General features: G+C 43.0%; 1 protein-coding gene across 7 annotated transcripts in view; it reads left to right on the top strand.

The window, feature by feature from the left end:
* Positions 1 to 1262: 1262 nt before the first annotated feature.
* Fn1 (fibronectin 1) overlaps positions 1263 to 22276 on the top strand; it is a 65435-nt gene continuing 44421 nt past the window's right edge. For 3 of the 7 annotated variants that reach the window (XM_041631714.1, XM_041631716.1, XM_041631713.1), the window contains exons 1-13: positions 1265 to 1626; positions 2819 to 2947; positions 3814 to 3951; positions 5108 to 5239; positions 6239 to 6376; positions 8693 to 8848; positions 11024 to 11215; positions 11900 to 12079; positions 12686 to 12862; positions 13793 to 13945; positions 14929 to 15057; positions 16153 to 16296; positions 20731 to 20852. In XM_041631714.1, the coding sequence (XP_041487648.1) occupies positions 1476 to 1626; positions 2819 to 2947; positions 3814 to 3951; positions 5108 to 5239; positions 6239 to 6376; positions 8693 to 8848; positions 11024 to 11215; positions 11900 to 12079; positions 12686 to 12862; positions 13793 to 13945; positions 14929 to 15057; positions 16153 to 16296; positions 20731 to 20852 (1941 nt within the window). In that variant the 5' untranslated portion in view covers positions 1265 to 1475. Of the gene's footprint in view, positions 1627 to 2818; positions 2948 to 3813; positions 3952 to 5107; positions 5240 to 6238; positions 6377 to 8692; positions 8849 to 11023; positions 11216 to 11899; positions 12080 to 12685; positions 12863 to 13792; positions 13946 to 14928; positions 15058 to 16152; positions 16297 to 20730; positions 20853 to 22276 lie in introns of all 7 variants that reach the window. The other 4 variants (XM_041631717.1, XM_041631715.1, XM_041631719.1 and 1 more) reach the window with 3 other exon arrangements.

Here is a 22276-nt window from a genome sequence, read left to right as displayed (position 1 = left end):
CGGAGGGTTGTTAATGGAACTTTATACATTCTTGGAGCAGATCACAATTGAAATATTAAAAAAAAAAATCTGGCGGCGGAGGAGGGGTGGATATCGGAATTCTTTCATGACTGTGAAATCTACAAAAAAGAAAATGACCACTCAAAGGCATTCCGGGGAAGGCCGGAGGAAGGCAAAACCTAAAAGACTTTCTGCTTCCCCCCCCCCCCCCCCCCCCTTCGGTCCCAGCTCTCTTACAGAAGCCACCTAGGTCTCTGCTTTGGTTGCAAATGTCCCAGGGAACATGACATGGACCGGAAGGTTTTTCAACTGTTTCCTTCTCCAACTGTTCACTTTCCTTCTAAGGGAAACCGGCACTCCATTCCCAGGAGAGGGAAACTTTGCTTCGGGATTTAGAGAAGAAACTGTTGCTTCATTTTTTTTTTTTTTTTTTTTTACCGGGAAACTTGGTCCTCTGAGTTTGCCCGCAATCTGTAGAGCTCCACGGAGAGCTCCCGGGGCTGTAGAAGCTACAGGCAAGGGTCACCTTTGCTACGCTTCACCCTCACCCTCTCCCAGCCGTTTTCCGCCGCAAAACCAGGTAGGTAAGGCGTGCAGGAGTCTGAGCCCAACAGGGTAGAGCAAAGAAAAAGAGGGCCCTAGGCGGCGCACAGGAGGCCCAGCAAAAGCACCCAGAAGGAGCCACCCCGCCCTGGGGCTGCAAAAGTGAAGTCTGGATTCCTACAGCGACAAGGTGGTGGCCACTTTGACTTTTTCGCTCGCCGCAAAAATACACTCCGGTGAGCACAGACTTTTCTCAGAGGTTACGCAATGTTCTCAAACACCACCACAGCCACCAATTAAAAAAAAAAAAAAAAGTAAAAAGAGGGGCAAGCCTTGCCACCCCAGGCTTCATACAGTTCCAGCTCCTCCCTCCCTTTTCTCCTAGTCTACCTCACTTTACAGTCGTTTTCTATCCCTACCCCCAATCCTCCTCAAAAAGTTTGACGACCGCAAAGGAAACCAAAAGGGGAAAAAAAAGTTCTCTAGCCCCAGACCTGGCGGGAGATCAGCATCTCTTTTGTTCGGGGCGAACCCACCGTCCCTCGTGACGTCACTCTGACTCCGGGCCAATCGGAGCGCGGTCGGCGGCGGCTGCGGCGGCAGGAAGGGTGGGGGGAGTCGGGACGGCCCCTCCTCCCGAGCCCGCAGGGCCTCGTGGGGGGCGGGAGGGGATTGTCCCATATAAGCTCCGGCTCTTGGGGCTCAGCCGCCCGCACCCGCTGAGCTGCACTAGGGGAAGAGAGGGATCCCCGGGCGTGAGCGGGACCTGCGGCCACAACTTCTGGTCCTCTCCCACCCTCTTTCCATCCTCTGTTTCTCATCTTCTTACAGGCGTCCGCACCTCAGGACTTTGCTTCGCAGGCTGCGAAAGGAACCACACTTCGGGGCCACTTGGATCCTGGGGAGGACGGCTCTCCTCCCATCCACTCAAGATGCTCAGGGGTCCGGGACCCGGGCGGCTGCTGCTGCTGGCCGTCCTGTGTCTGGGGACAGCAGTGCGCTGCACCGAAGCCGGGAAGAGCAGGAGGCAGGCTCAGCAAATCGTGCAGCCTCAGTCCCCGGTGGCTGTCAGTCAAAGCAAGCGTGAGTACCGACAGTCTGGCCGAAACCGGCGGGGCTGCAGGGATGGGTCAGTCCTCGGCGCCCGCTGAAGTTGAAGCTAAAGTTTTGCGCGCGCGCGTGGCTGGGCGAGCGTGAGTGAGTGTGCGCTTTCTTGAGAGAAGCCAGCTGTGGACACAAAAGGCTTAGGTTTGAACTGGCTGGTTGGGGGTGGAGGGCTCTGGAGAAGATTCTGCAGTTGAGGCGAGGACCATATGGTGTGCTCCCCCCACCCCACCCCTGCCCCGTAGCGCACTAACAAATTGTGCACCTTCAGTTTGCCCTTCCAGGAGTCAAAACTTGTGGTGAAAGAGAAAAGTGGCACGAATCTATTCATTTTACATATGAGATTAGTGTGGTCACCCTGGTCATTATTTTCTGTATTACTGAATAGTTGGTTAAATATTTTCCAAATGGGAACGAGGAAAGAATATCCAAATCGGTCGTTTCTGATCAGCGTGAAAGAGCTGTCGTCGGCCAGTGCTGCTTTTGGGGGTACCTCGGGATTCTTCACCAAGAGCAAGGACTGGAATTTCTCTTAGAGTTGTTCAGAGGCACACCCTTGCTTTACTTTGGGCTAGAGGAAATTTTTAAAGTTCTCCTTCCTTATTTATTTATTTGAGTTGGTCTCACATTGTAGCCTAAGCTAGCCTGATACTCTCCTGTGTAGCCCAGGCTTGTGTTCAGTTCTCCTGCCTCAGCTTCAACAGAGCTGGGGGTTCATAGTCAGCAGCACACACAACTTAAAGTTTTCTTTCTTGTCCTGTTATATTATTATTATCATTATTATTTTGCTAAGAGTGCTGATGGTTCTCAGATGTTTTAAAAGTAACTTCTATTATTTGCCTATCAGAGCGTTTCCACTCTGCTGATGTAGTTCCCCTGGCCAGATGGACATGACATCATTGTATAACTTTCAGCCAAGTTAAAGGATAAGAAAAAAAAAAACCACCTAAATATCCACCTACATAAATAACGCTTAAGTCTTTGGAGAGCTAGCTTCCACATCTGTATTTTAGTGGGATGTTGCTTTTAAGAGACTTTGCGTTCTTTCAGGCTCACCCATTCACTTGGGAAAATTCAATAATTTTGATAGGGGAAAAAGAGGAGGGATGAAACTGTAAAAAAAAAAAAAGCTTCATTTTGTTAACCTCTCCCTTCCTTCAATTTTTCACAGCTGGCTGTTTTGACAATGGGAAACACTATCAGATAAACCAGCAGTGGGAACGCACCTACCTGGGCAATGCCTTGGTTTGTACCTGCTATGGAGGAAGCCGGGGTTTTAACTGCGAGAGTAAACCAGAAGGTAAGTGGAAGGTAGTCTGGTCACTAGCAGAAATGATGCTCACTTATTAAAGTTAGCTTTCAATAAAAACACCCCCCCCCCCCCCCAACCCCAGAGAATTGCCAGCAGTTCCCTCTTGGTAAAACCACTGATACTGGCTTTTCACATGCTCGCTCCCCTTACAAATGTATTCCAAACTGGTTTCCAAAGCCTTCCTTTTATTCTCCCAAGGAGTTTGATTGGAAAAATGAAAGGCTTTTGCCCTTCTTCCTTCAGAAAGAAAACTTATGAAAGCTTAATTTATTAGAAAGTTATCTCAGATCTTTGGCTCTCAGATTATGGGCCAAAAGTTACTTTGAAGCATTTGTGTGTAAAGTAATTTGTTCACTGCAGTTCAGTGAAACCAGAGAAACCACCACTCCTGAGCCTTTGTAGCCCCTTGATAATGTTTCTTGTGAATCACCTCAGTTCCTTCGGAGAAGCTGCTTGGCTCCAGGGGAAACATTTCAGTCAGGCTGACACACAGGACAGCACCTGCTGAGAGGGAGGCGACCTCCAAACTCTTTGCCCCAGTTTGAGGTTGGAATTTGAAATCTGTCCTTTTCAGCTCTGCTGGTCCTAGGGTGTGGCCTCTTCCTGAGAATTCTTTACATTGTAAATAGAGGACAAATTGCAGAGCTTGCCAAGAACTATGGTTTCATTAAAGCAGAACTTGACAGTTTTAAGTCTCCTTTCGGTTGCACGTAGCCATGCTGCTTGTAAATCGGAAGAAGGGTGTCTTCCTTCAGACGGATGGGAGAGGGTAGAGGAGCTTGTGTGTGTGTGTGTGTGTGTGTGTGTGTGTGTGTGTGTGTGTGAGGTTCACATGGGCTTCTTCTTCTCCACAGCTGAAGAGACTTGCTTTGACAAATACACCGGGAACACTTACAAAGTGGGTGACACTTACGAGCGCCCTAAAGATTCCATGATCTGGGACTGTACCTGCATCGGGGCTGGGCGAGGGAGAATCAGCTGTACCATTGCAAGTAAGAAAGGCATTCTGTAACGTGCTGGAGGTCCCATCAATGTGTATTTCTCCGTCCTGTCCCTGCCATTTTCTGTTTCCCAGTAGTGAATATTTCTTACTTTGGGATTTACCCCCATGACCATATCCATGTGGTTGCCCACCTAGTTCTTGCACCTAAGTCGAGGAGGATGGATCTAAGTAGAGGTGTAATATCTTTCTCTCTCTCTCTTCTCACTCTCTCTCTTTCTGTTTACGTACGTACGTGTGTGTGTGTGTGTGTATACTGTGGAACCAGGTAGCTCTCTTGGTTCTTTCCAATAATGTATACCCAAAGGATCTTCTTATTTTAAATAACCTTGGATCTTCAAGCCAGATTGATCATGTGATCATCCACAGTGTTGAACCAGCCATGCTTTTTTTTTTTTTTTTTTTTTTTGTCATGAGTCTGGTTCTTTATAATGAATAGGTTAGACTTAGGGAGCTGATCTTTGTGTTCTCAAATACAACATAGATGATGAGCACAGTGTATTTCCAAGGAACTCTGGGTGCTGGGCTTCATGAACTCTGTAGCTAAGGTAATCTTTCCAATATGACTCACAGGGTTGCCAGTACTTTCTATTAATAAGGCAATTTTTTAAAGCTAGCTTTTAAATGTAAGTAAGTCTTCTGTCCAATAGAACCAATCAGTCCCTTCTGACTACTTCAATATTTCCAACACTTAATGTTAGGGTTTTTCCAAGTTTCTTGGCAAAACCCAAGGGTCAGTAGTACACAGTGTTTATAATTCTGCAGACAATTCGGCCATTGGACTTAGCAGCCTAAGAAAGTGTCAGGGTTTCCACACTCATGGGTGTGCATGCTTGCTTTCCAGCGGAGTGATATTTACACCCTAGAGTAAAATGCTGTCTGTCCCTACTCCAGGCAATTGGAATGCTCAGCCCATTGTTTATGGCCCCCTTGCCATTCAGATTTCTCTGTGACTTCTTTAACAATTGACCCAGTGTGAGCAGCTATGTTGTTAGCTTTTCTCCTGTCTCTGGCAGGAAAGCTGTTCTCAGGTTTAGGGGTCTCATTTGGGCCCACATAAGCACCTCTCTCAGATGGAACACAAGACCACCCCCTCCGTTGATTCTCTGTATCATTCTCTCCTAACGTTTGCCTTTTCTCTGTAACAGATCGCTGCCATGAAGGGGGCCAGTCTTACAAGATTGGTGACAAGTGGAGGAGGCCGCATGAGACTGGCGGTTACATGTTAGAGTGTCTGTGTCTGGGGAATGGAAAAGGAGAATGGACCTGTAAACCCATAGGCAAGTGGCCTGTTGGGGTGGTTGTGGGGGAAAGAGGGGTGCAGAGACGTCATGTGTGGAACCCAAACTCCTGGGCAGGATATCTGAACAGCAATGTGAAGATTAGTGAAATGTTCCGTGACTCCCAGTCTTAACGAAATCAGATCCTGAAGTATAAACCAGAGAGAAATCTTGATTTTGTTTCAAAAGCCTGAGAAGTTAAAATATTGAGGAAGAAGTGATTTTTTTCTTTTTTTTTAATATCCGATCCTGTCACCTTGGTGAAGACTTGTTATTTAAAGGGGGAAAAGTGACACTTTTGTAACACTTCTTGTTGGAATGCAGTGGCTGAAGCCCAGAATGGCTTCAGGTCACACCTTGTTGATTTCTTTACAAACAAACCTTTTCTTTTCAGCCTCAGCCTCACTTGTACTCTGGGACTCCAGAATTTTTTCCGTTTCCTAATTTTCCAAATCATGGTTGTTGTTTTACACATTTGTTTTGTCTTTGGTTTTTATAGAGGCCTAAAATTTAAATCACTTTCTTCCTTAAGTCATTCGCAATTCAGATTGGGATGTGGCTCAGGGGCACAGTTTAGTGACACAGTACTTGCTAAAAAGCAACTGAAAGGTCCTGGGTTCAATCCCCAGTACCACATAAATAAATTAAAGATTAAAAAAGAAATTATGATTTTTGTGAAGAACCATCTCCCACAGGGTACATATATTGATTCTTTTCATTTGAAATGCTAGTGAGAATCTTGGGAACCGGCAGAAAACGCAGCCTGTGTACTCATTAGAACAGAATTTGCCTGCCAACTGGCCCAGGGCTTTCTTTTGCTTTGGCTACTTGCTATGTGCTTAGCTGCAGGGCGTGCCTTCTTTTCCCTGAATAGAGTGCTACTTAAAAAAAAAAATGTGGCTGGATTTTTGCTTACCCGCTACACTTTAAATTACAGGGAGACACTATAATTTTAAATAGCTTTTTTTCTCTCTCTCTGTCTTTCAATTTCTTCTACAGCTGAGAAATGTTTTGATGATGCTGCTGGGACTTCCTACGTCGTGGGCGAGACCTGGGAAAAGCCCTACCAAGGCTGGATGATGGTGGACTGTACTTGTTTGGGCGAAGGCAATGGGCGCATCACCTGTTCCTCCAGAAGTAGGTTTTAGCTCTTTTCTGTTGAAAAGGCTGTCTGCTGTTGGCTTCTGAATTCCTAGAGAGAGTTGTAATGCTGCCTCACTTGGAAGAGACCCAACACATCAACACACTTTGGCAACTTTAAGATGTCCAGAAAAATTGTAAAACCAACACATTCTGCTTCTTCAGAGAACACTAAATAAGTAGAAAAAAAATTCTCAATTCAATACCATCGTAAGCAGTCAGCTAGTAAAAAGAACTTTAGTGTTTATTCAAATACTGAATGGGTCATCTTAGACCTGGAGATTATCACTGAGATATTTTCCTAGTACGATGGACAATTAAATCCCTAAAGTAGCATGCAAATAAAACCCTTGACATGGGGAGCTATTGACATGGAAATAAGAGGCTCTAGAAGTTCAGATTTCCTCCTGTGTTTGAAGTTTAAATAAGGTTTATTTACAACACAAAAATCTTGTGAAAATGAGAAGTAGTCAGTATTCTCTTTCTAATAGGAAAGTGGAACCAATTTCTGTGTGTTCATTTGTTGAGCTAACTGACTATTTAAATTATAACCCATCTTTACTCTTGAACTGCAATATGGCTATGAAGGGTCTAGCCTCTTTGTGAATTAGATATTGCTGTAAATGCCGAGTCAGGAAAAAAAAGTCACCTATTGATAAAGGCAAACACATACACACACACAAGAACAAAGGTCAAAGGAAGGCCTTTGCAGGTTGGTGCTTTAGTCGAGACCGTAGCTCACAATGTTGTCACACCTGAACCTTCTCAGTATCTTTGTTGACACTCCTAATCTTGTGCTTTGTAAGTAACTAGATAGATACAAACCTTCCCCATCTCTGAAGGCCAGGCTATTGTCCAATTCCTAATTTCCTCCCTATACCTATATTTCATTGAACAAACGATTTTTCTTTAAAAAACTTCTTAGCTTGCTATCAGAAGAGTTTTAAGGGTTAGGTAAGAGTTTGCATTGGATTTCTTTCTAAAGTTGTTTATTTTGTATGTGGAGGTGGGAGGCACACATGCCCCAATGTGCATGTGGAGGTCAAAGGACAGTTTGGAAGAGTCGATTCTCTCCACCAAGCAAGGTCCAGTGAGCGAGCTCAGGTTGTCAGGTTTGGTGGCAAGTGCCCTTACTCAATGAGCCCTCTCCGAGGCCCCCAGTTACTTGTCTAATTGTCTTAAGCTAAAATCTTGCTACAAAGGTCTCAGAAGACTGAAGATCATCACATTTTTAAATGCTAAAGAGCTAATGAATCCATAAGTTTGGGGGAACTATTTGATCATTTTCCATGATCTATTTTTGTTTAACGAATTTGGCCTTGGGTGGTATTTTTAAAATTTTAAGCATTAACTATTTTAAGCTAAATAAATAAAAACACATTCAAGATATTTTGATTTTATTTTACATTAATTTTAAAACAATGCTTCAGCTAATTCCAATGCTGTTGTTAGTTTAAAATTCTACAGATAAAACTTTGAACACAGAAGCAACAATTAAGACTTCAATACAATCTTAAAAGGGACAATAAGGATGCCTGAGGCCAGCTTTTCTTACAGCAATAATAAGAGACAGATCCAGAGCAGATCTTTTTAGTCACGAGATAAAGGGCCATTTTGGTGGTGGTTTTATTATTGTTTTTATTGTGAGACAAATTTTTAAGAAGCTCTGTCTGGCCTAGAACTTATTATGTTGCTAAGAAAGACCTTGAACTCCTAATCCTCCTGCCTCTACCTGCCAGGTGCCAGGGCTAGAGGCAGTGGTCATTTTGTTTTTGACCTGTAAAGCAGATATTTTAGAGCAGGACAGGAAAAGAATCTTCTAGCTGAAGAAACTGTTGTTCCACAGAAAGTGGAGGAAGGGATGCTTTAATCAAGTCAAGGCTGGGATGGCTGGACAACGCCCTTTCAGAACAGTCTGCCTCCGTACTGCTTCTGTGGTTGTGAGGAGCGTTGGAAGGAGGGCCATATGCAGTTGTTACCAGGAGAGAACAGTAGAATGCCAGAGAATGAATTGGGTCCAAGAAGCAATATAAAAAGTCTTCAAAAAAAATTTTTTTTTTAAATCAGTGAACGATACCAAAGAAGTTTTTTTCCTTTTTGGTTTTGTTTTGTTTAGCAAATTGGAGAGGTGGGACTGTACCGTAACTAACAGTATCTGAATTTCCATATCTGTAGCACCAGCACTGGGTAAGGGCTTGTCATACCACTGTCACTTATAAGCATTCAAGCACAACGTTCCTGATTTTGTTTGAATGACTACTTGCTTGTCAGTGGCACCTGAATTCCTTATTCAGCGCTTCTTTTCCGAAACAGACAGGTGCAACGATCAGGACACCCGGACATCCTATAGAATTGGAGACACTTGGAGCAAGAAGGATAGCCGAGGAAACCTGCTGCAGTGCATCTGCACAGGCAACGGCAGAGGGGAATGGAAGTGTGAGAGACACGCTCTTCAGAGCACTTCAGCTGGTGAGGCGCTGGGACCGGGGAATGGGTTGCCATGCCGTTTGAAGATGATTTATAGGGTTTCAGCTAAGAAGCTGAGAGCGTTTACATAATTTTATTTAAAAATAGTCATGTGGTATTTTGAACAAAGTTTTGAATGGCATGAAAATAGGTCTTGGATGTGGAGAAACGGATTTAACACTAAGTAGAACAGGGGTTTGAAAACATAGTAATAGCTTCATCAGTACAATTCTTTATGCATAAAAGTAGAGTTCAGAGCCCAGAATGAACACACACATCCAGGCGTAGCTGTGTCATCTCTGTACCAAGTGGCTGGAGACAGGAGGGCGGGGTCACTGGTATGCCAGCATAGCCTGCTGGGTGGGGGTTCCAAGTTCATGAGAGATGCTGTCCTAGAGAACATGATTGGCTCTGGGCTCGATCCCTGACTTCCACATGTGCATGTACACATGCACATTTATCCTCACTCAGATGCGCGAGAAATAGGGAATGAGTGTGTTGCATGCACTTAGAATCCTCAGCACCCTGGGTCCAATTCCCAGCATGCAAACAAACAATAGTTACTGTATAAAATTTAAAAGAACAACTGAAGAGGTAAAGATATTTGCACCACAGTTTATAAGAGTCTGAAGAAGGATTGAGAGTGTTCATGTAAAGTGTTTGTCGACCATGTATGAAGCCTGGAGAGATGGCTCAGAGGTTAAGAGTAATGGTTGCTCTTCCAGAGGTCCTGAGTTCAATTCCCAGCAACCACGTGGTGGCTCATAGCCATTCATAATGAGACCGGATGAAATGAGGGGTGGGGTCGTACCTATGATCCCAGGGGTCAGGAAGTAAAGGTAGGAGGATCAGAAGTTCAAGGTCATCCTTGGCTACTTATGGATTCTAGTCAAGCCTGTTCAATAGAACATACACAGTCTCTTTCCCACACACACATCCGAAGGGAGCAGTACAGCCTTTGAAAGGTCCCTTCCCACTATTGTGCTTTGTCTTCTCATCTAGTTTGTAGCTGTGTGATATCCTAGCCTTGATACTCAGCCTCTTAGCAATCAATCATTTAGCTAATAGTAATTAGATTTTTTTCCTTTCAATGAGTTTATCTTGAACTAGTTAATTCATGTGAAAGCAAACAAGGTTAGATTTGATGATCTCTACATTATCCAATTATCATCAATAAAACAGCTATTGGCTAAAGAGAAGTTACAAATGTCAGTGTACTGAACTACGTTAAGAATTAACTGGGAGTTGACTGGGATAAATAATACACACTAACTATTCTGATGACATTGCTAATATGATGCTGAGATATTTCATTATTAAAAGGTTCGAGAAACAATGTTAAACAAAACGACCTATTCTACAAAGGCCTTGGCACTCTTCTGTATGGGGGGCTCTGACACCATTGACATCTTCTGTCTGCGGTGTCTTTGGACCCTAGTGCTCAGCCGCGCTGGGGAGATGCTCGATTCACCCCGCTAGCCTTTCATTCTCCAGGAGCTCTGCTGCTGCTGCGGGCTCTGGCCTTCAGAGGACAGATTTCTAAAAGTTGAAGAGAGCACATTCTGCTGTGTTACTCTCCGAGAAAACTTGTGAGGATCCATTGGTTTTAGGAAAACACCCCCCCCCCCCAAGTAATTCTGCTGAGTAACAACACCAGCAAGAGGGCCTAATGGGAAATCTGAGGCTATCCGGGATACCCTCCTGTGAGCGCAGTTTCAGAAAGGCCAGGAAGTCATGGAATTGGCAGCCTCTCTTGGGAAGAGGAAGGCCCCCACACTGCGTGTATGAGAGCTATCTGTGAGGGAGGAAGGAGGAGGCAGGCCATAGGCCATTTCAGGTGAAGGGGAGGGCAGGGGATGGCACCCAGGAATAATGACAGCCAGGCAGGAGGGGAGCTATAGAGGAGTGTGAAGTTCACAGACAAGAGGCCTCCCTTGCTTGAGGGTTTGTTGAGGATGACCTGGGCTGTGTGGCAGAACAATGTCTGTCGCTTAGATATGTTATTCTGGTGACCCAGGAGAGCTTATCTGGAGGGGTCTTCTGGATCGCTTTTTGGATCGAAAGCAAAAGCCAAAACACAGGATGAGACATTTCATTCAAGTTCCAGGTCAGGCCGAGACTCTGGACTCATTGATTTCTCTCTTCGAGTTTTATAACGTTCCATCCTCATGCTCTTAGGATCTGGCTCCCTCACAGATGTCCGAACAGCGATTTACCAGCCTCAGACTCCCCTGCAGCCCGCTCCCTACGGCCACTGTGTCACGGACAGCGGTGTGGTCTACTCGGTGGGAATGCAGTGGCTGAAGTCACAGGGAAACAAGCAGATGCTGTGCACTTGCCTGGGCAATGGAGTCAGCTGCCAGGAGACAGGTAGGCACCATCTCTAGACAGTATCACCAGTGAGTCTACATTTAGTTTCTGTAGAGTCTTGGTTTGCAAAAAATGTAAAACAATGAAGCCAGAATAGTTTATATTCTTACCCTCCTGTGACGGAGATAGCAATGGTTGACATTTTCTTCTAGTCTTAAATTATGTATTTTCTTCTTGTCATGAGGATCAAGCTACTTTGTGTTTTCTGTATTTGCCAAAGGGATGCTTATAAGAGCACTGGTTTTCTGAATAGCTAATAATCTGTACTTTGAGTTTTAAATTTGGAATTATAGATGTCTTTCAACAACTCACAGCCTCTCTGGGTTACAAACATGTCTATTTTTATTTTTTCCCCTGGAATAGCCTTGTATACTATTTATTCTAACAGAATATAACTATAAATCTCTCACCATCATCTTTGGACCATAATTAATAAAGCTTTACAAGTAGAGAAACTGAGTCATGGCAACAGATGTGGTTCCCAGGGACATTAACAGAGGAACTCTGGCCCATGGTTCTATCCTAAATCATAATACATTTTGATTGCCCATTCACCAGATGACTCTCACCTTGTTCCTTTTTGGCACAAACTCAGCTTCCATTTAAATTAGAAATTTGCCACCAGTGGGGTGGGGTGGGGTGCGAAACAACTGTACCGACCGAGACTCTTGGTTGTACTTGTAGCTGTGACCCAGACTTACGGTGGCAATTCCAACGGGGAACCCTGTGTCCTCCCATTCACCTACAATGGTCGGACCTTCTACTCCTGCACCGCAGAAGGACGGCAGGATGGGCATCTCTGGTGCAGCACCACTTCAAACTATGAGCAAGACCAGAAGTATTCTTTCTGTACTGACCATGCTGGTGAGTGTCCTGGGAGAACCAGAGCAGTGAGGAAAGCCCTCATGCTTGCCAGAGGTCAATCATTAATTGTGAGGTTGCACAAGAAACACCGCTTTGATCTGCTTGGACCCAGAGACACAGCTAATTCCGCAGCAGAGGCTCTTTTCCATGTCCCTTAGTACCACCAGGGAAATGACACCGAGGGAAAGGGCCCTGTGGTTTGATTATTTTGACACCTAGAGATTATGATGTGATTAAAGACACTCAAGTATTGAAATCAGTGGATGATCCCTCCGAGCTGATGAACACACAGGATAAATGTCAAGGGTGCCTCTGCTTATCTTCTGTTTAGAGCCATATTTTACACGAAGCTATCGTTTAATCTTTTTTCCTCCTTGGCTGGGAAAACGAGAGAACATGAGATTTAAATCTATTTTGAAAGTGAAGATGAAAATCCACTAAGAAGCTTAGGACTATATTATCAGATAGCTTTTATTCTGTGATAGGCCCTCTGGGAATTAGCAGCCGGAACCTGGCTCTGTCTAAGCCTTTGGTCGTCTATGCTCGTTGTACACACCAAAGCTCAGCTATAATCTTCCTGTTTGTGTGTTGTGTTGTCCTGGGCAGTTTTGGTTCAAACTCGAGGCGGAAATTCCAACGGTGCCTTGTGCCACTTCCCCTTCCTGTACAACAACCGTAACTACACCGACTGTACTTCTGAGGGCAGGAGGGACAACATGAAATGGTGCGGAACAACCCAGAACTATGACGTGGACCAGAAGTTTGGGTTCTGTCCCATGGCTGGTAAGATGAGGCCCTGTGAGTGATGCCTGTGGTCCACTAGCAGCCTGTGGAGAAGTATGATACACATATATAGTTATTATATCTTACATTTGCAATTTGAGAAAGCCATCAATAGCACTGGTTATCGGTATGCTTTTAAGATCCCACTGACATGACTGAATGTCAAAAACTAAAACACAATGCCAAGTACTTTTAAAACTTTATGTCTTCAAATGTAAATTCACAAATATGTATGCATCTTTAAAATGATCTGACTCATTGTCACAGACTAGTAGTTATTGACACATGGCCAGTTGGACTGACACCACAGTTATAAAGAGCGAAAGAGATCAGAAGTCAAATTGTTTCCTGACAAATAGAGAACTGTCCCTGGTTTACCTAAATAATGAAGGAGGAGTCGGGTATTGGTTATTTTGTTTTTAAGTTTTGGGAGGCCTATAGAAGATATTTTATTTTCCAGTTGTAGAACCAGGAACTTGAGTGTCATGGGTGGGAAGAGGCAAGGAAAAGACAGTACCTTTCCTTTTTTCTCATTTCAGCAAAAGGTGGCACTGGGTTTAAGAGGGAAAGTCCCTTTTGCATGGGATTTTATTTATGCTCAGTTTTTCTTTGAGCTAGAGTCAAAATAGGCGAAGTCACAGGGCTGTAGTTAAATCCAGCCTTCTAGATAGTGAGAATCGACTGAAAGAACGTACACGATTTTCCTAGTCTGATTCTCTGGCTCTCCCGGTGTTTTTTTCTCCAGTCCCCTCTGGACTAGTTGTTTCCTGGAGGGTTCTAAACTCCACCTTCACCCAGCGGTGTGCCTGCATGTCTTCTTCCCAAAGGAGAGGTCTTAGACTCATCAAACAAGACCAGTTAACTTCCTATGCCTGCCCATTTCTATCACGTGATCATTTAGCGAGTGTTTCTTGATCCTTTTCCAAACAGCCCATGAGGAGATCTGCACAACCAACGAGGGGGTCATGTATCGCATTGGAGATCAGTGGGATAAGCAACATGATTTGGGCCACATGATGAGGTGCACGTGTGTTGGTAATGGTCGCGGAGAATGGGCCTGCATCCCTTACTCCCAGCTCCGAGGTACGCTGGTGTATTGGTGAGCAGGGGTACAGAGGGACTGTGTGAAAATCCTTACCTGCCAAAAGCAGAGAAGGAATCACCCAGTGCCAGGTTTTTCCTTCACTTACTGTGCTGGAGAAGTTTCTTGTTTCCAGCAGCCCTTTGACAAAAGCTGGCAGAGTTTCGGTAGTTGTGGGGCTCTGGAAACAGTCCCAGAATGTAAGTACTTAAGTTGAGCCAAAAGGGTGGCTTCCTAAGGAGAGCACCAATATTTGATCTTTTTAGCTCAAGATTATCCCTGTGTTTCTGTTTAGGGCAGATAAGATCTTTTTTTTGGTTTTCTTTTTCTTTTTTTGGTTTTTCAAAACAGGGTTTCTCTGTATAGCCCTGGCTGTACTCACTCTGTAGACCAGGCTGGCCTCAAACTCACAGAGATCTGCCTGACTCTGCCTCCTGAGTGCTGGGATTAAAGGCCTGTGCCCCTAACCTTCTGGCAGCCTATACGCCAATCTTATGGAGGCATTGTCTCAATTGAGATTCTCTCATCCCAGAGATGTCTAGGTTTGCGCCAAGTTAGCGGAAACTACCCAGCACACATTCCTCTTAATTTCAAAAACCAGACCACATTATAATATATGCTATACCAACTTTTCTACTCCTCTCATTGTAACAATCAAAATTTAAATAAAATTATCAACTAAACAGGAATGCTAGAGGAACTAGGACATTTGTTTGTTGAAACACTAGTTTATTCACAGGAAGCTACAGTTTACCGTGGCTTTTAGTTTAGGACTGTAATCCTTGACAATTATAAGCCTATCAGACAGATTAATACGGAAGTAAAAATTATGTTATTAAGCTTTAAAAAAGCTTGTTCTATTCCAGTAGAAAAGATATTTTAGCAGCTGTTAAATCCAGCAGTAGAACCTAATGCTATGAAAAAAGTACAATTTCTTCTATTTCATTAGTTAATGTTCATCACTATCCAACTGTTCCCTGAGCAGATCAGTGCGTTGTGGATGACATCACCTACAACGTGAACGACACGTTCCATAAGCGCCACGAGGAGGGACATATGCTGAACTGTACGTGCTTCGGTCAGGGCCGGGGCAGATGGAAGTGTGATCCCATTGGTAAGTGGCTGCCTGTGATTGGAGGGTTTCATCTTGGAGCATGGGTAGCCGGCTGTGGAGAAGGACGGCTCTTTGAGGTTGCCGCATTGCGTCCACGCTGCACCCGACGCAGTGGTCCGCAGAGAGCTTAGCCCAGTGTGTCTTCATCCTGAGCCAGTGTACAACCTGCCCTGCCTCTCATTTTTTTGCTGTTGTTGCTCGGTTTAGTGACAAGTGTCCTTTTCTTCTGTTGAGTGGAGTTAGCTTTTCGATTCTGAATCATGAAAAGGAACTTTCTTTTACTGACTGTGGAAACATGGGTAAAGGACTAAGCCGGTAAATACCTTCTTTCAAAACACTCCGTCCTTTGGCCCACCGTATAATAGATAGGACTCTGCTAACGGCGAAGGTCCAACCTTAAAAATAGCCCTATTCCAAAAATCCAAAGTTTAAGATAATCAAATCAGATGTCAGGCTAAAGGAGGCAGGCTGCTTCCTGAGACAACAAATTGATCCCAGCAGTTTGTTTGGCCTGAGATTGCAAAGCTGAGAAATCCAAAAGGCTTGTGTATACACTGCTCAGGTTTAAAATTTAGCTCATTAGTACAGAACCAGCTCCTGAATTTTGAAGGAATATATAAAACAAAAATCATTGCAAAGTTCTTTCTTGCTGTTCAAATGGCAAGTCAGTTACTTTGATATCTTAACTTTAAATTTTTAATTAATATCTAATTTTTAAAAATTAATATTCAGATTATGAGTATGTACCAAAATTTTAATCTTTACATTTTAAATTTAGCAATGTTTGTCTTTTAGGAAGCTGAATATCTTTCCTTCCCAATATCTACATTTTAGTTTTTATGACTAGTTTCCTCTATAAGATAAATTATTTGAACAAAATATTATTTTAGAAATAGGGAAATGACTCCACACACATGTACTCAAACACTCACATGCACACATATCACACACATACACAGCACTGCACACAGCCGTACCCGTACAACTATTATTTAAGAAGAATTGCAAGTTTTAGTTATATTTTAAGAATATACTCTATCACACTACAGTGATGTATTTGGGACTGTTTTAATGTTTTCCTTGCGTATGTTCTAGACCAGTGTCAAGATTCAGAGACCCGGACATTTTACCAGATCGGCGATTCCTGGGAGAAGTTTGTGCATGGTGTCAGATACCAGTGCTACTGCTACGGCCGTGGCATTGGGGAGTGGCATTGCCAACCTCTGCAGACCTACCCAGGTAAGCAGCTCTGAGACTGACTGCTGGCCCGTGGGGCGATCATGGTGGGACGCGTCAGTCTTGACTAACATTCGGGAGCCCAAATTGGGGGCCTTTCTCTATCCCATCCTTTTACATGTTACTGTTCAATATGTTTTTACTTATTTTCCTCTCTTCACCCTTCATTGGGTAAAAAAAGCACCAGAGCCTTTGAAAAGGTGCGTGCTAAAGTTTACTCTGCAGTTAATTTTATCTCACCCCCCCCCCCCGTGTGTGTGTGTGTGTGTGTGTGTGTGTGTGTGTGTAAATAATGACTTGTTCTGGAAGTAGAAAGGATTTTTTTCATTCTGTCCCTCAGAAGTCCCCTAGACAGAGGGGAGGAAGCACAGGATGAGGTATCAATATGTCCCCTGTCATCTTTAACCCTTCTCTGTGTTACATTTCCTTTGTCTATGAGGTGGAATGTGGAACAAAATATCTGGAGCCAAGAGTTGAGTAACTTGGTCAACTTTACCCACACAGTTCCAATACCCCAAAATATTTATTGCTGTTTTGTTGTTGTTTGTTTTCTTCTACGAAGACATCATGCCTGGCTATAAGGTTTATTAATTTGTGTGAAAACATTTAAAAATCATTGGATAACTGTAATATTACATTGAATTTATTACGTTAGTTGTTTCAGCAAAGTCTCTTAGATCTCCACTACTGATTTATTTATTTTAATTTCTTATTATCCTCTGAGTGTGTGTGTGGGGGGGGGGGGACGGCGGTGTGCCGTGGCACACAGGTGAAGGTCAGAAACAACTTTGGGATGTTCTCTCTTCACCTTTCTCTGTACGGATTCTGGGGTCAGTCTCAGGTCTCCAGGTTTGTGTACGGCAAGTGCCTTACACTGAGCTGTCTTGCTGGCCCTAATTTTATACATGAAACTTGGCTTGTACTCAGAAACAAGAAGATTTGGGGTGAGATAACAGTCTGCAAGTAATAGAAGTTACAATAATAAATTAGCTCTGTAAGAGTTAAGGCTAAAATGTAAGATTAAATTATCTGCCTAAGAGAGTCGCCATCCCAGAGTAATCTATGGGAACCAAAGGCCATGTGAGCATGTGATCAGGCTTGACTGCTGGCTCTGACTGGGCTGTGACAGGCATACCAGGTAGCTTCGTTCTTTCTTCTCAGCTGTACAGCGGGAGACCAGCTTAATCACCTTTAAAGTCTTTTCCTGTCCTTCACACTAACACTCAGTGATCCCGAGCCCACTCTACCTCTCATGCATTGCTTTTATGAGCAGGAAAACTGTCCTCTGCCTGGTCCTTAGACATTGTCTGGGCGAGGGTAGGTGACTGCTTTGAGAGGTGTCCTGTCTCTTCACATGTATTTCTTGTTGGTTTAAGAGTCACTAAGCATTAAAATTTAACATTATTTCTCTGTGTTTAGCTTTTGAGAGTCTCATCTAGCCCGCAGTTGCCTCAAACTTACTATGTAGCCGATCATAATCCTGAACTCCTGATGCTCCCGTCTCCACCTCCTACATGCTGGGGTCACATTTGTGCACTACTATACCTGCTCAATTTTACTACACTTTAAGATCTGATTACAAATATGCTATACCTTCAGAAAATATATGCTCAGGAGACACTCTGTTAGAGTTATGTCAGCTGACTTTGCTCCTAGTCTCTAAAAAAGGGCAGCTTCAAAAGCCCATTGAACACAGAAGAGATTTCAGGGCGCGGAGTCGAGTGCTTGACCTCAGACACCGTGCAGTGGTTATCTCCGTGTGGGCTTCGCTCGGTGCCTCGTGCCTGGCCTGGGAGGCTTCGAGAGTGTAGGAATGATTAAACCCCGCGGATGGCTGAAAGACGGTGTCTGTTTGCCCTGTTTGTTCTTCCTACTGAGTCGGTAGAGTTGTTCAAACTAACCAAGATAACGGGAATTTGGTTTGTCAATAAGCAAGTAGGAAAGCACAGCTCTCAGCAAATAAGTAGGGAAAAGCGGTTGGCGTTAAAAGAAAAATTCATGAATGTTTAACTTCTCCAGGGTCACCATTACCAGAAACCACTCACTCTGACCTTATTTTCAACCGATTTGGAAAGTGCATAATGTCTTTATTTCACAGTAGGAATTGCTTGTCAATGCCAGGAAGGTCCACTGGAAAAAAATCACACCAACTAACCAGTATCAAAAGGATTATAACAACCTTTCAATCTAAATAGTGTAAATGATAGCTAGGCCTCTAACTTTCCCGTCCTTTATATCATAGGTGCTGGTGCAGGGTGTGTAGCGATGAGCTGGAATTTCCTTTACCCAAAAAACCACACGGATAGTTTATATTTTCATTCTTACATAAAAATGTCCTAAGTCCCCTTTGCTGTTTAAAGCAGTCCCTTAAAAGTGGAGCGTGTCATGAGCCTAGAGGGCTGGGGAGCTGGGGAGCTCAGTGGTTAGGAGTGCCTACTCCTCATGCAAGTCAGTTTGATTCCCGGTGCTCATGCTGGCTGGCCAATTGCCTGTAACTCTAGTCCCAGGGCATCTCATGTCTCTATCCTGGGCCAGCACCTGTGTTCACATACATGTACCCTCAACCCACCTAGGCATTTTAAAAATTAAACTAAAATTAAAAAATACTAGGATTTCAGGCCTGTGCTGGAGGTCTAAGAAAGGAAACGGAGCTCCGGTAGTTCTGCTTCACTGTGGTTGGCCATTGCAGCCATCTCTCTCCCCGCCCCCATCTTCATCCCATCATCCCGTGTATTGGAAGAATAGGATTAGTTAAATGTCATTTGTATTTTCTTAATAGACTTACTTCTCAGGGAGATTTAATCACTACATATTTCCCACTTCAAATTCACTATTGACACACTAAATAAAATGCACATGAAATGTCTCTACCTGAGAGATCATAGTGGGGTTTCTCTAAAAGATCAATATCTGACAACCTTATTTAGATGAACACAAATCATATAAGGACAAGTGTCTTTTTTTACTGATTTTTATGGGACCCTTTAAATAGTATTTGAAAGTTGGTTTTTTAGTGTATTTGCATTCACGAGGCTCTTCATGCTTGGAAGGGCCATGGAAATGACTTCTGTTAATGGATCACATGACCAACCCGTGTGGTGGGTGGAGCCTGTGTCTCTTTAGGATGCAAAGCTGAGAATTTTGTATGTGAATTTTGACATTCACCTTGTGGCATTAAGTGAAATTAAGATTCAATGAATATTTGTTAGTTTCCAACAAACTGAATTATTTCCAGTGTGGAAGTGAGCACGTTATTCTAAAAGTTTTGGAGGTCATATAAGTATGTAAGTTACATATTTATTCCGCTAAAGAAAACTTTGTTTTCAGAGAATTTAGGAGCTGAAACCCTAATTAAACTGAAAGTCACTAATTTTTTCCCAAGAACATTCAGAAAACTGCTAGTGGTGTGAAGTGCTACTTTATGAACATGGAGAGCTTTGTTCTGCTGCACAGAACATTGGGGAGCAATTCTTACCTTAAGCTTTTAGAAGGACTTTGTACAGATGACCTTTGTCTGACGAAGACTAGAGAACAGAGAGGTTAAATATCTATTCTGTAAACCTTTGTCAACAAAATTTCATTATTATTCTGAGTGGAATCTACTATATTAAAAAATTGATTCCCTTCTCTTACTTTGCTTTTTATTTTTCAAGCAAAAAAAAACCTAAATCCATCTTAAATTGTATTAGTAACAGTAATATCAAGATGTAAAAATGCTGAAGTTTTAAGTACATGGTCCCAATGTCATTTAAAAAAAACAAAAAAACAAAAAATTAAAAAAAAAACAAAAAACAAAAAAAACCAAAAAACCCCAAACCAACCAACCAATCAATACTTGATCTCCTAACAATTTAACCCACAGTGATCATAGAGTGAAACGAGAACAAGATCTCTTCTTTCAAATGCAGAGAAGGCTTAGCCGGATGGGGAAATAAGCCTGGGTCTTTAATTATTACCTTTGCCTGTTTGTCCAGGACTCAACGCCATTTGGAAATGTTTGTTTTCCATCATGTCCTACGGCCTTGGGGATGTTGCTCCCTTCTTAGTAGACTCATCTGTGCCGAAAGCCTCCATGATTCAGACTTTTTCTTAAAAGAGCTGTAATAAAATTAGCAGCTGAGGTCTGCATTCTGAACTGCATTATTTGTGTTATGGAAAATTCACAGCTGTCTCTCAACTCTTGCTCTGAAGGCAGAGAAGAAAGTGAGCTGTGAGAAATTGCAGTGGTTTTTGTTTTATTTATTAGAGAAAAAAAATCTATTTCATTTCTTATGGAAAAGGCAATAATTTTCAGGTCAAACCAGACCAGTTTCTAATATATAAAAGGTTTAGCTAAACACATCATTTTTATTATGCCCTTATTTTTTGAGGAGCAAACAGTCTTTTAGGATGGACATCCACGTGTAATAAAAAGAAATCACACATTTTCATTTTCAGGCACAACGGGTCCTGTCCAAGTAATTATCACAGAGACTCCCAGCCAGCCCAATTCCCACCCCATCCAGTGGAATGCACCAGAGCCATCGCACATCACCAAGTACATTCTCAGATGGAGACCTGTGAGTATTAGCTCAGGAGCCGTGGACTCTGGGACTCCTGACCTTACCAGGTTGGGATATGGTATTCTGTGGTTTTGTTTCTGGTTTTGAGTCAACAGAGCTGATCCCTTGTCAGATGGTATTTATATTTTCTTAGTGTCTAGCCAATCTGTGGTCAGTCGAATTGACATGTTGATTTAGGGTTTTTTTGTTTATTTGTTTTGATATCTAGAAGAAATTAGGCCTTTGTGTTAGAAAGGTCTTAGAAGCCATAATGCTTACAGCTATTCTCATCCAACGTGGAGAGACAATTTGAAATTTTGATATGCTTTACACTTTGCAACTCCATTAAAGGTAAAATGGCATTTTCAAATTATGTCCAGAGTTTGAAAGCCATTTAAATGAATGTCACCCTTTTGATCAAGTCAACTGTACTTTGGTCCTCTAGAGTTATTGAGACAGAAGGGAATGAGGGAATGAGAGAATGGAGGGGCAGAGAAGGGATTATAGCTGGCTTCGGAAAGGAAACGAACCCTAGAGTTTTCTAGCCACCTAGTTTCTGAAACTGTACTAAGGTTATTAGTCTATTAAACTTTGATGTCTCTTTTTCCTCTTAGACCTGCTCTCTACAAAGTTCATGACATAATTTGAAAAACACTGTTTTAGAAGGGAAAAAAATATACTTTCTAAAATCACATCTGCCCAATTGTAAATAATCCAAGACAACAGAAAGCGTTTGACTTATGACATTAACTCATGCAGTTGAATTTAAACTCTGGGGAAAATCCACACTGTTGAGATCATTCCGGTCCTTCTCTTGCACTGTGGTGTTCATCTTCTTGAGGAGTCAGTCTCCAACTTAACATCTGGCAGTGTCAATCAGTGATGCTTTCCCCCTTCAATATCTCCCCCATCATCTCTCTCTCTTCATCTTTTCATTTTATCGCCATTTTTATTTACTTTGAACTTAACTCTGAAGCATTTTTGCAAAGCCTGTACAAAAGGGGGGTTTACAGATAGGTATGAAATATACATTGACTAGAGACATCTTCACGTTCGATTAAATTCTTTGAGTATTTTTTTTGGTTTGGGTTTTGCTGTGTTTTGTTTTGAGGCATGTCTCCTTAGGCCGAGACTAGTTGCATATTCCTTATACAGCTGAAGCTCTTGAACTGCCTCCACCCGTCGCGTGCTTGACGGCAGGTGTCGTCCATCTGCCCCTCTTTACGTGGTACTCGAGGTTGAACTAGGCCCATGGCCGTGTTCGGCCAGCACTCTATCACCTGAGCCCTGCCCATGGTCTCTTTAAAATTTTAACAAAGAATTCCTGGTTTTTGTTGTTGTTGTTGTTTTGCTTTTATGTAGGCAATCTGACACTTTACATTTCGATATTTTCTTCTGATGGCCAAGAAACTTTACATTATATACAAGTTTTTGTTTTTGTT

The sequence above is a fragment of the Microtus oregoni genome, unplaced genomic scaffold (assembly GCF_018167655.1).
Source record: "Microtus oregoni isolate MIOR12 unplaced genomic scaffold, Mior012 000038F_ref0000394, whole genome shotgun sequence".
Classification (NCBI taxonomy): domain Eukaryota; kingdom Metazoa; phylum Chordata; class Mammalia; order Rodentia; family Cricetidae; genus Microtus; species Microtus oregoni.
Note: the sequence above shows the minus strand (reverse complement) of the source record. Positions and strands in the feature narration are given on the sequence as shown.